The following is a 14,265-nucleotide window of genomic DNA, read 5'->3' as shown; positions in this document are numbered from 1 at the left end:
TTTACTGTCTGGCCCTTTACAGGAAAAGTTTGCTGAACCTTGCATTAGGGAAACTTCACTTCCTTTCTTTTCCTCAATCCACTAGGGTATTAAAGGTTAGCTGAACTTGGAGCCAAGCTCCCATATGCTAACGCAGAAAACTGGTACAAAAGGAAATCAATACTAAGAGGGTAAATCATAGGCTGGCTCCCTAGTAGTTTAAGAGAGCAATCAAGGAACCCTGCCTCTGGCCAAATTTAGTCTGAGAGCATATTCGAGACAAGGGCCCCCAAGTGGGTGCAGCAGATGAACAGGCTGAGTGGAATCCAATTCCAGTATTTAGCACACTCTCTACCACTTTAGAGGCCTTTGGGGACAAAAAGAGAGGGAAAGCTATTTAGGTCACCCAAAGCTAAATTGGCTAGGAGGAAAGATTACTTTTCATTTCTCCTTTGCACTAATTAAGAGGACCAATCCTTCAAAGCAACTAGGAATTTAGTCTGAGATGTGCCTGAATCAGTAACATGTGGTTTATGTTGGATGGCATTAACGGAACTGAAGAGAATTTTTAAAAGGGGGGAAAAAAAAAGAGGCCATGTTAGGAGGAAAGTGGGAGCTCTAAGCCAAACTCCTAAAATATATTACAAGCCAGGTTTCATCTATTAAAAACAACTCTGGAAAAACCAGTTGTGCAGGTTCCTTCCAGGGCAACCAGCTACAGGTATGTGAGCCTTGGGGGCAAGGACTGCCCCTGGACTGTGAATTTTTGCTCACATCATTCGGAAAAAATCAGTCTAACTGATGCTAAAAACGGAAAATATTTTTTAATGTGTAAACTAATTTTATTCCGTTCACTTTCCATATTGATGTTTTAAGTGGTAGAAAATAGACTCCCTTCCCTTGTACCCATATGCCTTCATCAGTGTGCGCACCAGAGGACAAACCGGGAAGAAAAGAATGCAGTGCATCGTGCTGAAAACCAGCTGAGTCATGACAGTGACAAGTTAAGACTGACTAAGCACAGACAAGAATGCCTCTGTCCTGGCCCCAGAGCGGGTTTGCATCTGCCAGGCGCATGCTCGGTGGGCCCTGCGCAAAGAGATCTCAATACCGCCACGTACTATGGCCCACAGACCGAAACCTTAATTGGTAATAAATTGTAAAATTCATTATTCACACCCAGAAAATCTATTTCTTCCCCCAGGTTATTTCTTCTAACCTAGATGTACATGAAAGCAGGTTGTAAAAATAGTTGTACTTCCTTCTTGAGTAAACAAAACACCCTATCACTGGCACCTAGGAGATATCTAATGAATACCTGATTAGATAAAAACTAAGAAAATTTTAAAAAATAATACCTACTTCCTCACTCAGCTTCTCCAAAGCAGAAACTAACAGCCCAAAGCACCAGTGTATCCTCTGAGGACCGCAACACTGAACATTTCTGGGCACCACCTGCACCCCCGAAACGCCAGTCTTCCAATGCACTCGGACGCTTAAAACCCCTGGGCGCTAACAAACAGCAAACAAAACGCCTCCTGTCTGAAAAAGGAATGGACTACTGTGTTTATAATAAAATTTAGAAGGAAAACACGGGGGCTAATTGGGCCTATTAGGTCTAGAGAATCACCTTCGCTATTTTAGTTAAATACAAGAAAATATCACAAGTACACTTCCATTATAACAAGCAGCATTACAATGCATGCTATGGGACTCATCTGATTTCCACGCTCGGGCAGGTATCCTGTGGAAGGCCAAGCGAGCATTTCATCAACAACTGGCTCCATACACGAATCCGTTAAAAACGCTGAATAAGCAAGCACTCTCTCCACAAGCCCCCTTCCTCCTGTACCTGCATCCTTAAGGATGCGATGCGTGTCACCTGCCTTGTCCTCAGAAGGAAATGGGAACACTCAGCCAGCTAGGTCATTTCCAACTCTGTTTCTCTTAGCTTCAGTGCCCTTTATCCTCTCCCACCTTTAACACGGACACCTAAAGAAAACCACCCAAACTCCCAAAATAGACATACAAACATGGCAGGAAAGCAATCTAAGAGGAGGAGAGGGTGGCAGATGGCTAAGAGGAGAGGGCCGCCTCCCTCCCCTCCTGCTAGATTCAAGCCCCTCTCCTCAGCTGACCAGTCAGGAGAGAGAAAGGCATTTGCTCGTTTCCCTCCAACAAGGACGGCTTCTGGTAATACACATTTTAATAAGACCACAACACAGTCGGTAGGCATCATGGCGTGGCACTTCATTACAAGGACATTTTTTTTGTCTCATTTTCCATCCTCCAATGATCACATTCAAGCAATATACGGGTAGCAGTTTCAGGTAAAATAAAGTCCTGGGAGACACACCACAAATGCACTGGCATTTGTCTTCTGACCTGTTCGTTTCTCACAGCCTCATTCTACAAAGTCTGTTCTGCTGGCTGGAATTTAACCAGAAGCTCTTCCCTCTCTGCCCTCCTTTTCTGGGGAAAAGAGTGAACCTGCCCATCACCTGGGGCACAATGGTCCTTCCCTCGCAGGAGGCAGGACACGGGAAACGGATACTGAGGACCATTAAGGCCAAGGACTTGCAACTTCTCTTGTTCTTTCTCACGAAAGACTTCCAGAGAGGCTGAGTCTGCTTTCAAGTGAGGCACCAGAGTGCCAAAGCCCTAGTACCAGAAGATATCTGGGAACCGGCTGCTGTCTGGGGACCGTCTCTGCCGCTGACATCGTGGTGTGCTATCGGAGCGCTCGCTCAAGCATCAGCTTTCTGTGAGCACTTCACCGGTGCACATCACTGGGCCCCTGCACTGCCTGTGAATGTTCACTTGTTCCATGCGTTTTGCATGGAAGAGTCAAGAAGAGTTTCAAAACGTCACCTGCTGGAATCCAGAGATGGTATCAAGAAGCCTCCCCGTCCCAGAAAATCTGATGCCGGTCGCGGTACCTTAGTAAACAAGAAGGGCGATCACAGAGTGTTGACAGGAAGCCAGCTGCTGTCCCCACACGTACAGGAAGGCCGTCCCCGTGGGCTGCGAGCTCCTGTCTTCACGAGCTGGGGGGCATCCTCCGTAATGTACAAAATAGATATCACAAGGCATGTCTGTAAGCGACAGTCACGTCCATGCAAAGTCTGCCCGGTGCGGGGCCGCCGCCGCTCCTGGCTCTTTGCGCCCAGGGTGCCTGGGCCGCTGGCTACTTGGCCTGGGCCTCCTGCAGGAGCGGCAGCCTGGCGGCTGGGGGCCTGTCGGACCAGGCAGGAAGCTCGTGCTGCAGCGGGGTCCTCCGGGGGTAGAACGTGTGGCTGACATCATAGCTCAGGAGGCAGCTCAGGGACGCCATGTAGATGTCGGCAAACCGCGACAGGCGCCGCAGGAAGTACGTGGGGTTCTGGTCTGTGCGGAACAAGCTTCCGAACTGGGTGTTGAAGGAACCTTTGGTCATTTCTCTGAAGAGGCAAGAGAAGAGCGAAGCAACAGACAAGTGATTCCCAAAAGGTCTGCTTTTAGCTACCGAAATCAAATAAAATCAAAATCACTGTTTCCCAAAGAACAGACACATGTAGACGTATAACTGAATCACTCTGCTGTGCACCTGAAACCAACACAACATTGTTAATCAACTATACCCCAATATAAAATAAAAAGTTAAAAATAAATAAATAAATAAGCTACAAGGATATATTGCACAGCACAGGAAATATAGCTTTTATAATAACTATAAATGGAGTACAATCTATAAAAAATGTGAATCCCTATGTTGTATACCTGAAACTGATAGAATATTGTACATCAACTATACGTCAATAAAAAGATATTTTTTAAATCACTCTTTCACACGTATAGGACTCAAATTAGCCTAGAGCAGCTCCGATTTCTAATCGAGAAAACAGTCTGTCCATTTGTCCATCAATTGGCTCCGATCACATTCCCCACTTAGGCCAGCCAGAGAGAACACTGCTGAAGGCTCCAGCGGCAACGCGTGAGCCTCTAAACCTGCACACCCCATTTCCCAAACGAAAACAGAGGGCGCGGGAGCTGCTTCTGAAGCTCCACAGAGATGCAGGATGTCCTCAGAGTCTCCAAACTCCCTTCGTCTACAGAATGGGACGAAAGCCCCCTTTTCATGAGGTTCTATTGAGAACTAAGTAAGGAAAGAGAAATAAAAGCATATCATAAACTCAAAAGTACTTTATGTCTGAGAGATTAAGGATTATTTCATAGTGACGTAAACACACCTCCACCATCCATACCAGAGCTTCAAGCACCTCCTCAAAGCCTGGATTACAGGCATCTTGCAAGACTGTTCACCCTAACCCAGGCTCTAAGCCCCTGCAGGTGTGCAGACACGCGTCTGTGTGTAAAACAACACCCCGTCACACATACACGGGATATGCACACCATCCGATCCAATGGCCAGGACCCCTACGCACAGACTGTTCCAGCAAACTGGATAAATACCATTTGACTGTTAAAAAATCAGTTATAAACACAGCAAAAAACATAATCCTTTATACAACTGTGTGATAAAAGCCACTTGTTGGTAAAGGCCTTCTTTCGTCATATGGTGACAGCAGATGCTACAACAATAAAAAGCAGAAAATGGAAAGACCTCAATTAGGTCTGCAGGTGGAGCAACGTAAATGGTTTTTAAACTTTTACTGAAAAATCTCATTGAGATGTGAGGTTGTTAGAGATTCGAATTCAAAACAAAAATCTCTGCCGGGTGAAACGATTCCTTTCTCTAATAATTTGAGGTCCCTGGAGTGTAGGACTCAGGTCTGGCCTTCAGGGGCAAGGGGCCCAGAGTCAAACGACATTATATGCCCATCACCCTGTCACCCAACATTTGAGACCAATAATCACGTTGGAATAAGCCCCCAACAGCCAGCACGCTGAGAGGGAAGAGGAGGGATTGATTCAATACAGCCGTGGCTTCTGCAGCCCAGGAGGACGGACTCTGCCCGTCTCCCCGCACACCGGCCCCACCAGGCTGCCCACTGCTCAGAGGCCAGAACCCAGGAAGTGAGCACTACTTCCAAACCTTAGGGACAGCTGTGCCCGGGAGGGGGGGTGTGGGGGGACCCACAAGAGCAGAAATGGTCACATCAACAGTGTTTACATGCCCAGCATCCATCCTCTTCTACAGGAAAGCACAACTGTCCACAGGGCCTCTTAAGAAGAATCGTTCCCTTAAAATCAACCTAAATGTCCACTGACAGATGAATGGATAAAGAAGATGTGGTACATATATACAATGGAATACTACTCAGCCATAAAAAAGAATGAAATAATGCCATCTGCGGCAACACGGATTCAACTAGAGATTATTATACTAAGTGAAGTAGGTCAGACAGAGAAAGACAAATATTATATGGTATCACTTATATGTGGAATCTAAAAAGATAATACAAATGAACTTATTTAAAAAACAGAAACAGACTCACAGACAGAGAAAACAAAAAGCGAAAAGGAGAGGGGAAGGGATAAATTAGGAGTGTGGGGTTAATGGATACACACTACTATATATAAAACATATAAACAACAAGGATGTACTGTAGAGCACATGGAACTATATTCAGTATCTTGTAATAACCTATAATGGAAAAGAATCTGAAGTTGTACACCTGAAGCTAACACAATATTGTAAATCAACAATAGTTTAATAAAAAAAAAAATTCATGAATAACCATTCCCTTAAGACACACACCCACCAAACTTTTCTGACAGCAGATGGGTTTTCTTCACCAGTAAACATCATGATACTGAGTGACTGCACATTCCTAAAACAGCAGTGTTACAAATAAGCACCAGGGTTGTAGAAGCCCGGAGAATTGTGGCTCGGTGGCTACTGTCCCACTAGCCACGCTGTGCCACCGGCATTGCCAACAACTGGACCAATGGCTGCCCAAATGGGGAAGTTAAGTGGGCTGGAAGGAGGGATGGATGGAAGGAGGGATGGATGGGAGGAGGGATGGACAGACAACAAACTCGAGGGCAGGCGGCAGGTGTGAGGGAGCTCACTGCTGCCTCGAGGAAATGTCACTCATCACTAACGGCAGCTGGCTCGTTCTGGATGCTGGGGGGTCACAGTCACCCCTGGCAGCTGAGAAAGACTGTTTCGAAGGCTGCTTCAGGCAGGCCTTGCGCCAGGCGTGTGGGCTGAGTGAGCGTGGCCAGGGTGGGGGATTTACTCAATTCAAAACAGGCCGCTCTTACCTCATCTCCTTCCTCTCCTTTTTCCACTCCTGCAAAACCAGCTGTGACTCCGCATCTCTGTGAACCTGCAGGACACAAGCCAGTTATTGAGAAGGTTCTGGATATGAATAAACCTATTAGGTCATGAGAATTTTCTAATGGGCAGCTCTTCTGGGAGGAATTTTATTCAGGTCTAAGAGACAGGCACCTGCAGGAAATAATACATTTTCAGACTTCCCGGCTGCAATCTGCCCTTCTCCACCAAGTGCAGATGGCATATTATGATGCCACTAAGCAAGGCTCCTATTAAACTAGAGATACTAAAGTATTATTAAAGGCTTTGTATAGCACAATCATATGCATCCACATAAAATATACGTGTATTATACGTGCGTAATGTATCCATTACACACATAAACATATACTTAATACAGGCTACCTAATACACATTTATATATACCATAAATATACGTATTATACACACACACACAAAAACGGCAGTTAAGTGGAAATAGCAGGTGTAACAGTACATCCACACATTACAAGCATGTAAAAAACATGTGCATATATATGGAAATTAACACGGAAATTTTTCTTTGATTTGTGCAAGGGTAGTTGAATTATAATTGGCTTTAATCTTTTTCCTTAATATTATCTTTTAAAGTGTTTAAGAAAAAAAAAAATTGTTTTTATAAAAGGCAAGAAGGCAGAGCACCTCACCCAGACGGAGAAGCAGAGAATTTTCTGGGTGGGCTGAAATGTGAGCAAAAGGCAAAAAGAAAATGACAACCGTACACACCCTAACACATGGAATCTCCCAAGTCTCTCTCCAAGGCTCCTGAGGCTACACGGGAACCCTCGAGCGCAGGCAGAGGTGCACGTGGCCACAGGGGCCAGATGGGGCTCCCTGCAGTCCACGGTCACAGGGGCGGCCTCAGGACCCGGAGGAAAACACCGAACAAGCAAACCATCTGCTTCTGACGTGGCAGCCAGGGCCCTTCTGTTTATCACGTATGCCCAGGTCAACAGCTTGACTAAGTCACCTGCGACAGGCCTCTGCCACTCAGACAAAACCCTGAGCTTGTAACCTGGACTTCTGGCCCAGCACTGCTGCCTACACCAGCCGGAAGCAGCCACCACTGAATGACCACTGGCCGTGTGTTACTGGAGCACCGGAAGACTGGTCCAGCACATCTGGAGGTGTTGAGGTAGGTCCTACGAGTGTGGTTTCAATTAGCGCTCACATTTTAGATCAACAAATTACTCACTACAGAACTTAGGCACTACAAAGTATGAGACTAGATCAAAACTCTGTAGGGTGCCACAAGGAATTTATTTATATAGATAGATATATGCAGATATACACATACACACATACACATGCACCCATTCATATACACACTTGTACACAGATATACACGCATACACGTACACACACGTGTACATATACATATTCAGCACCTACTATGTGGCAAGCACTGTGCTATCTACTGAAGATGTAAGAGAGGAAAAGATGGAGCCCTGGCGGGGGGTACACCCAGGTAAGCAGATCAGGACAAAACAATGTGATACCACACAGGATGGGGTATCAGTCTGTGGGCGGGAACGTTCCCTCCCACCTCTGCCCATATACCCTTCTTGGCCCACGAACTGCACTTGTGTCCAGTATGAAGGAGAAGCTTCTCCCGTACTTGCAGGAGGGGAGAATTCTCTGACTAGTGACCAGAAGAAAGATTACCAAAGTGAATCTACTTGCTCCCTCCTTTTGGAAAGTAGCCGCCACAGGCCACGTGAATGCTCCTCTCCGCTCTCCCCTCAGGTGGGCCCCCCACCTGAGGGCAGCCTCCGCAGACATGAAGAGTCTCCAAGTCCAAGGCACTTTCTCCAGCACAGCTTTTCCAGAATGGGGGGCAGCCAAGGATGACGGATCATCTCCAGCGAAGCCCAAGGTTGCCAAAGGGACATGCTAAGGAGGAACGCCCCAGAGATCTGAGCCGGGAGCAACCCCAGAGGAGGGGGCATATGGGCTCTGGGGGTGTGCACCTTAACCCAGCCTTCCCTCGCACCCTCCCATCCAAGGCCTACCCACACCCCCCTCCCACCTGCCCTTTCTCTATCATTTATCATCTCTCCCACGTGATCAACCTCCTCACTTGGATCCTTCCCATCAGCATTTAAACACGCTCAAGGCTCTCCCATTAAAAGAAAACAATTTCTCCTGAGCCACACCTTTCTCCAGCTCTGATCCCCCTACAAGGCCAAACTTTGTAAAACAGCAATCTCAGGTGTCTGAAATCTACTTGAAAATACTTCAAAGACTGGGTATTAATTAGTTATAATTAACCTTTAAGTGATACCACGTACTCAAGGGTGGGTAGTTAGCACGGGAAACGACTAACCAGAAGCCCACACCAGAGGCCCATCCTGCAGCCACCTCAGCCATCTTTAGCCTCACTCATTAGTTAGCATACTCAGCCCTTCACGACTACAATCTACAAAAATGTACTGTACAGGCCAGCCCAGCCCTGTGGGAGCAGGATATCGCCATCTAGCCAGCAGCCTGACAGCCTGTGCCAGGGGAGGCCAAATCCAGCCCACCACCCACTTTTCTATTGGCCTAATGAGCTTAAGAAAGGATTTTCCTCTTGAAACTGTTGAAAAAAAAATCAAAAGAAAAATAATTTCATGATGCATGAAAATGATACGAAATTCAAATTTCAGCGTCCACCAATACAGTTATAGGGATACAGCTACAACCGGTTGTTTACATACTGCCTAAGGCTGCTTTTGTGCTACAAGCACAGTTGAGTAGCTGTGACAGAGACCGTATGACCCGCACAGCCTAACACGGTGACTAGCTGGCTCTTTGCAGAAGCCTGTCCACCCCGGGTTAAACGTGGCTCGGCCGTGGTTACCTGGGAACGTGGTTACACTATACACCACACCATCCACCGGCGCTACCACCATGAGGCATACCACTTGAGAGTGCACTTCAAGGCTAGTGAACAAAAATTATTCTTCATAGCTACTTTTTTAAAACCAAAATTTCAACACTGGCATTTAATTCATCAGACTTGGCTCCAAACAACACTGCTGGCTTCCAAAAAAAAAAAAATCACACCCAACCTCAGAGGACAAATTTCTCTCCTCAGAAAACAGTCCAGATAATATGCTATGTGCATACTATCGGAAAAAGGGGAGCTACAGAAACATCTGACACAGGATCACTGGAATAATGTATAGTTTTCCAGGTGAACACAGAGGCAGAGGAGAGAGTAGATAGGGAACAGGCAGAAGTGATGCTCCTTGGGATATTTTTTTAATTATCAGCCACCCTCCTCTATGTCCTAGTGAATGCACCCTGACGGAATGCTGTAAAAAGCGTTATAGACACCGAGGTGACACAGCACGGAGATGAGGGCTCTGGGGCCAGACAGCCTGGTCTAAGCCCAGAAAGTTAGTTTCTCCTCTCTGCCTCCGGTTCTTCATCTGTAAAATGAGGTGATGTCAGTGCCCGCTTCCAAGAGCTGTTGTTGAATGAAATGGCCGTAAAGCCCTTGGAGTCTGGAGCATAGTAAGTTCTTGCTTCTACATCGCTTGATTCTGCTGTCACTAACTTTGAGATTCTGGGAAAGTTACTTATCTCTCAGCCTGTTTCCTCACCTGTAAAATGGGGTGGCAGCATAAATGTCAATTCCCTTTTCTTCCTTCCCTAACCCCACGCCTTATACAATTAACTCTATAAATCACAGAAATCTTCCCAGCACTTGCGTTCTCTAAAACACACACTCCTTATTCATCAAACTTCTTATACAGGTCAGAGACAGGAAAACAAGAAATAAATCTGTCCCCAAAGCTAAAATGCAGCGACACCATCTACCTGCAGGCTGCATCTGTGTAGCTGACCAGCCACCTGCGTCACAGAGAGACCGCGCCTAAGGCAAGGGGTCCGGCTACACCCGAGAGCTCTAAATCGCACGGCAAAGCAGCACTTCAGTGCAGTGCTTGAAAGCCGGGACTTGGGCACCACGCAGCCTAGGTTCAAGTTCTTGCTCTGTCATTTTATGACCTTGGACATGTTACCCAACCTCTCAAACACTCAGTTTCCTTATTCTAAACTGGAAAATCGTACACCGGACAGCTGGGACGCGTTATGAATAATGTTGCAGAGCAAGCATTCAGCACAGTGCCTGGCATCTGAAGAGTGACTATTCTTACTGTATGACCTATGCGCAGACTTAAAGCTACATTAACCCAGAACTGATGCCTTTTATTTTTAGACAGTCACCTCACGGACAAGCACAGGAAGGAAAACAGAAGCAGTCCTCGTCAGAGAGGAGCCAAGGAGCAACGCAGCCGGAGCGCGCTGGAAGCGAGGCCCGGGGGACGTGAGGCCCCATGCCCTGCAAGGGTGCACCCTGGAGTGAGGACCTGCCACTCCCCGCAGCCCTGCCCGAGTCTGCTGCCAGCTGGGCCGGGCAAGGTGGCTCCCGGCCCATTTCCAAAGCAGGCTGGCAGGCCGTGGGCACCGGGCCATGGCCAGAGGCTGCAGCCAAGAGAGCAAACAAGCATCCACGCCCCTTCACCTACAAGAGTCGGCACTCACCCCGAGACAGCTGCGGGCCAGGCCAGCTGAACCAGGCGAGAAGGCAAGGTGCCGCGTGAGACTGGGGAGGGGTCGCAGCTGCAACACAGGGCAGCTTCCACGGGCCAGAAACTCACTGCTGAAACCACTTTCCTCACTAACTGCCCCAAACTGGCTATGTAACTTACAGAAAGAAAAATACACCACTGAACTCCAGTGAGCCAGCAAACGGTAGGTATTATCTTCAAAGTCAGACGGAGGCTGCACACAGGGATCTTGACTCTTGCTTTGAGACTCTTCCCAGTAAGCCGTGGTACCCAGCCTGAAGTGTTCATTCCATTTTACAGATGGGGAAACAGAGGCCCAGAACGGAGAAGTCCCACCGCAGGCTAAAGGCAGAAGCAGGACTGGACCCAAACCCTGGCAGAGGTTCTGGAATCCCACTGATCTCCCAATGGGGCTTTAGTGGGGAAGTAAGGACACCAGATTTCCCCGCAGAACTCTTTCTCCAAATGGCTTTGGGAGCCATTTAAAAAAATTCTCTTTAGGGAAAATGGCAAGACTCTTTTAGGGGCAAAATCACCCCAGTGGTTATTCTGCAGGATAATTTATGCCTCATACTTCAGGACCACAATTAAACATAAAAATACCTGAAAATAACTTTGACCGGTGGACTAACCTCAGGCTTAAAGAAAAAGTAGGAGAGAAAAAAAATCCCAAACCTGCATCTGCTCCAATAACCCAGTCAAGGTCTGTAGCCAGGTCATAGTTTGAATGTACTGCTCCGTGTTCATGATTCTGAGCTCAGATCTTAACTCTGGGATGATTGCACCCGTTCGCCAGCCATGCTTCAGGGTCAAGTCCTGAATGCAAAGATCACAAGAAGTCAACATTAACCTCAACAGAATTTAAACCATTTCATGACCTTTCCCGGAGGCAACAGACATCCATTGAATTACGTTTTAATTGTAATGTTAGTTATTAACCAAGCCCAGTTCAATGAATTACACTTAATTAAAACAAATTTAGCCTCAGGCTTTGACCATTTCACCCCAAGAAAGTTTCTGTTCCGGAAATAATTGCGGTGAATCACAGCCCCCACAGAAACACAGGATCTGGAATCATTAACCATGGTCTATAAAACCACATTTAGGCCGAAAGAGGCTCAACTGAAATGCTACTGAAGGTCTTCATTCAGTTCAGCCACAGACCGCTGGGGAGCACCGACCGTGTGCCAAGCCTCCTGGGTTACGGGGAATCTCAGACTGGGAATGATCACCCAGTACCAACATATATGATCACGTTTTCATTCCAAATATTGTAATCCCATGATATGACATTAATAAGCCAGAATATATCTAAGTTATGTCCTGGAAAATCTAAGATACACAATCACCATAATGAATGGCTGTTAATTTTCTCATTTGACAGTTATTAAATATTACAGTTTGCCGGGCCCTGTTCTAGATACTGACAATAAAGTAATGAACAAAACTTAACAATTCCCTGCTCTCATGGGAAATAGAGACAAAAAATAAGCAAGTAAATACACAATGGCAGGTGGTGAGAAATACAACGGACAAAAATCAAGCAGAATAAGAGGGAAAAGGAGTTACCATTTTACATAGAGAGATTAGGAAGACAAGGCTAATACATCTGAAGGTAAGGAGAGTAAAAGTATGCAAACGTGTGGGAGAAGAAAAATTCTGCCTGGAAAAAGAGCAAGTGCAAAGGCTCTGGGGCAAGAACATGCTGGGAGCAAGGTGTGTTAAGAAACAGCAAGGCAGGTAGCCTAGAGCAGAGTAGGAGAGAGGGCAGAGGCAGGAGGTGCCTTCATAGAGGGAGGCTGGGGAAGGAGAGATCAAGCAGGGCCTTGAGGGCAATTATAGGAAATCAGGCTTTTACTCTGAGGAAGAAAGGGGTGCTTTTAAGGAGAGAGCTTTTAAGGGTTTTAAGGAGAGAAGTGGTATGTGGTTTACTATTTTGAAAATTCACTCTGCTATTCACCTAAAACTAGAATCCCTACTCTGTATGTCCTAAGGATGCCTACCTTCTTCAGTGGTTGAATTTCTTTAAACCTTTCGACAGTTCTCTTTCTCCTATACTATATGAGACCCTACATACATCACATTCTTTTAAATATTCCCAGTGGTGGCAAACTTTTGAAGGTGGATCTTATTTCTGAAAATAGGTAAAAAAAAATCATTTGGAACATTCCTAGTACATGATAATAAATTAATAATAATGAAACTAATTTTCTCCTATGCCTCAAATTGGCTCTCAAATATATCCCAAAAGGGGCATCTAAATGTATTTTGAGAAACAGCAGCAGTATTAAAGGATCTACATTCTCAAGAGATTCCTTTGAAGGGTAACATTCATCGCCCACATAACTTCTGACGTGTTAATGAATTGGTCTGATCACTTTAAAACAGTGGTTTTCCAACTTTAGCATGAATCCAACTATATGTTGTCTACAAGACATTTAATTTTGATCTAAGGACACACATAGGTTGAAAGTGAAAAGATTAAAAAAGATATTCCAAGCAAATAGTAACCAAAAGAAAACAGGAGTGGCTATCCTCATATCAGGCAAAATAGACTTTAGATCAAAAACTGTTACAAGACACAAAGAATGACATTATATCATGATAAAAGGGTCAATTCACCAAAAATATATAACAATTCTAAGCACATATCAACCAAATATCAGAGGTCCAAAATATATGAAGGAAACATTAACAGAACTGAAGGGAACAAAAGACAGCTTTACAATAATAGTAGGAAACTCAATAGCTCACTTTCTACAATGGATAAAATAAGCAGACAGAAGATCAAACAGGAAACAGAGGACCTGAACAACACTATAGATCGATTAGACATGTACAGAACACTCCACCCAACAAAAGCAGAATACACATTTTTCTCAAGTGTACATGGAGAATCCTCCAGGAGCAACTGTATTTTAGATCACAAAACAAGTCTTAATTAATTTTAAAAGACTGAAATCATACAAGGTATCTTTTCTGATCACTAGGAATGAAACTAGACATCAACAGCAAAAGGAAAAAGTGAAAAATTCCAAAATATGTGGAAATTAAACAACATACTCTTCAACAACCAATGGGTCAAAGAAGTCACAAGGGAAATTAGAAAATACCTTGAAACAAATTAAAATGAAAAAACAACATACTCAAATTTATGGGATGCAACAAATGCAATACTAAAAAGGAAAATTAATAGCAATAGCCATTTACATTAAAAAAAGATCTCAAAACAACTTAACTATATACCTTAAAGGAACTAGAAAAAGAACAAACTAAACTGAAAGCTAGCAGGACAAAGGAAATAATAAAGATTAGAGCAGAGATAAATAGAATAGAAAAACAATAGAGAAAAATCAACAAAACCAAGAATTGGTTCTTCAAAAAAAAAGCAAAAAAACCCAAAATTGACAAACCTTTAATAAGAAAAAAAGAAGACTCAAATTACTAAAATCAGAAATGTAAGTG

General features: G+C 45.0%; 1 protein-coding gene across 5 annotated transcripts in view; it reads right to left on the bottom strand.

Annotated features, from left to right (window-relative positions):
- Positions 1-2,167: 2,167 nt before the first annotated feature.
- The window catches only part of NT5DC3 (5'-nucleotidase domain containing 3), a 56,039-nt gene continuing 43,941 nt past the window's right edge, over positions 2,168-14,265 (bottom strand). For 4 of the 5 annotated variants that reach the window (XM_082419449.1, XM_082419452.1, XM_082419450.1 and 1 more), the window contains 3 exons: positions 11,476-11,616; positions 6,190-6,254; positions 2,168-3,419 (listed from right to left, as the gene is read on the bottom strand). In XM_082419449.1, coding sequence (XP_082275575.1) covers positions 3,167-3,419; positions 6,190-6,254; positions 11,476-11,616 — 459 coding nt within the window. In that variant the 3' untranslated portion in view covers positions 2,168-3,166. The other variant, XM_082419453.1, reaches the window with a different exon arrangement.

This window comes from Balaenoptera physalus (assembly GCF_965194825.1).
Source record: "Balaenoptera physalus genome assembly, chromosome: 13".
Lineage (NCBI taxonomy): Eukaryota > Metazoa > Chordata > Mammalia > Artiodactyla > Balaenopteridae > Balaenoptera > Balaenoptera physalus.
Note: the sequence above shows the minus strand (reverse complement) of the source record. Positions and strands in the feature narration are given on the sequence as shown.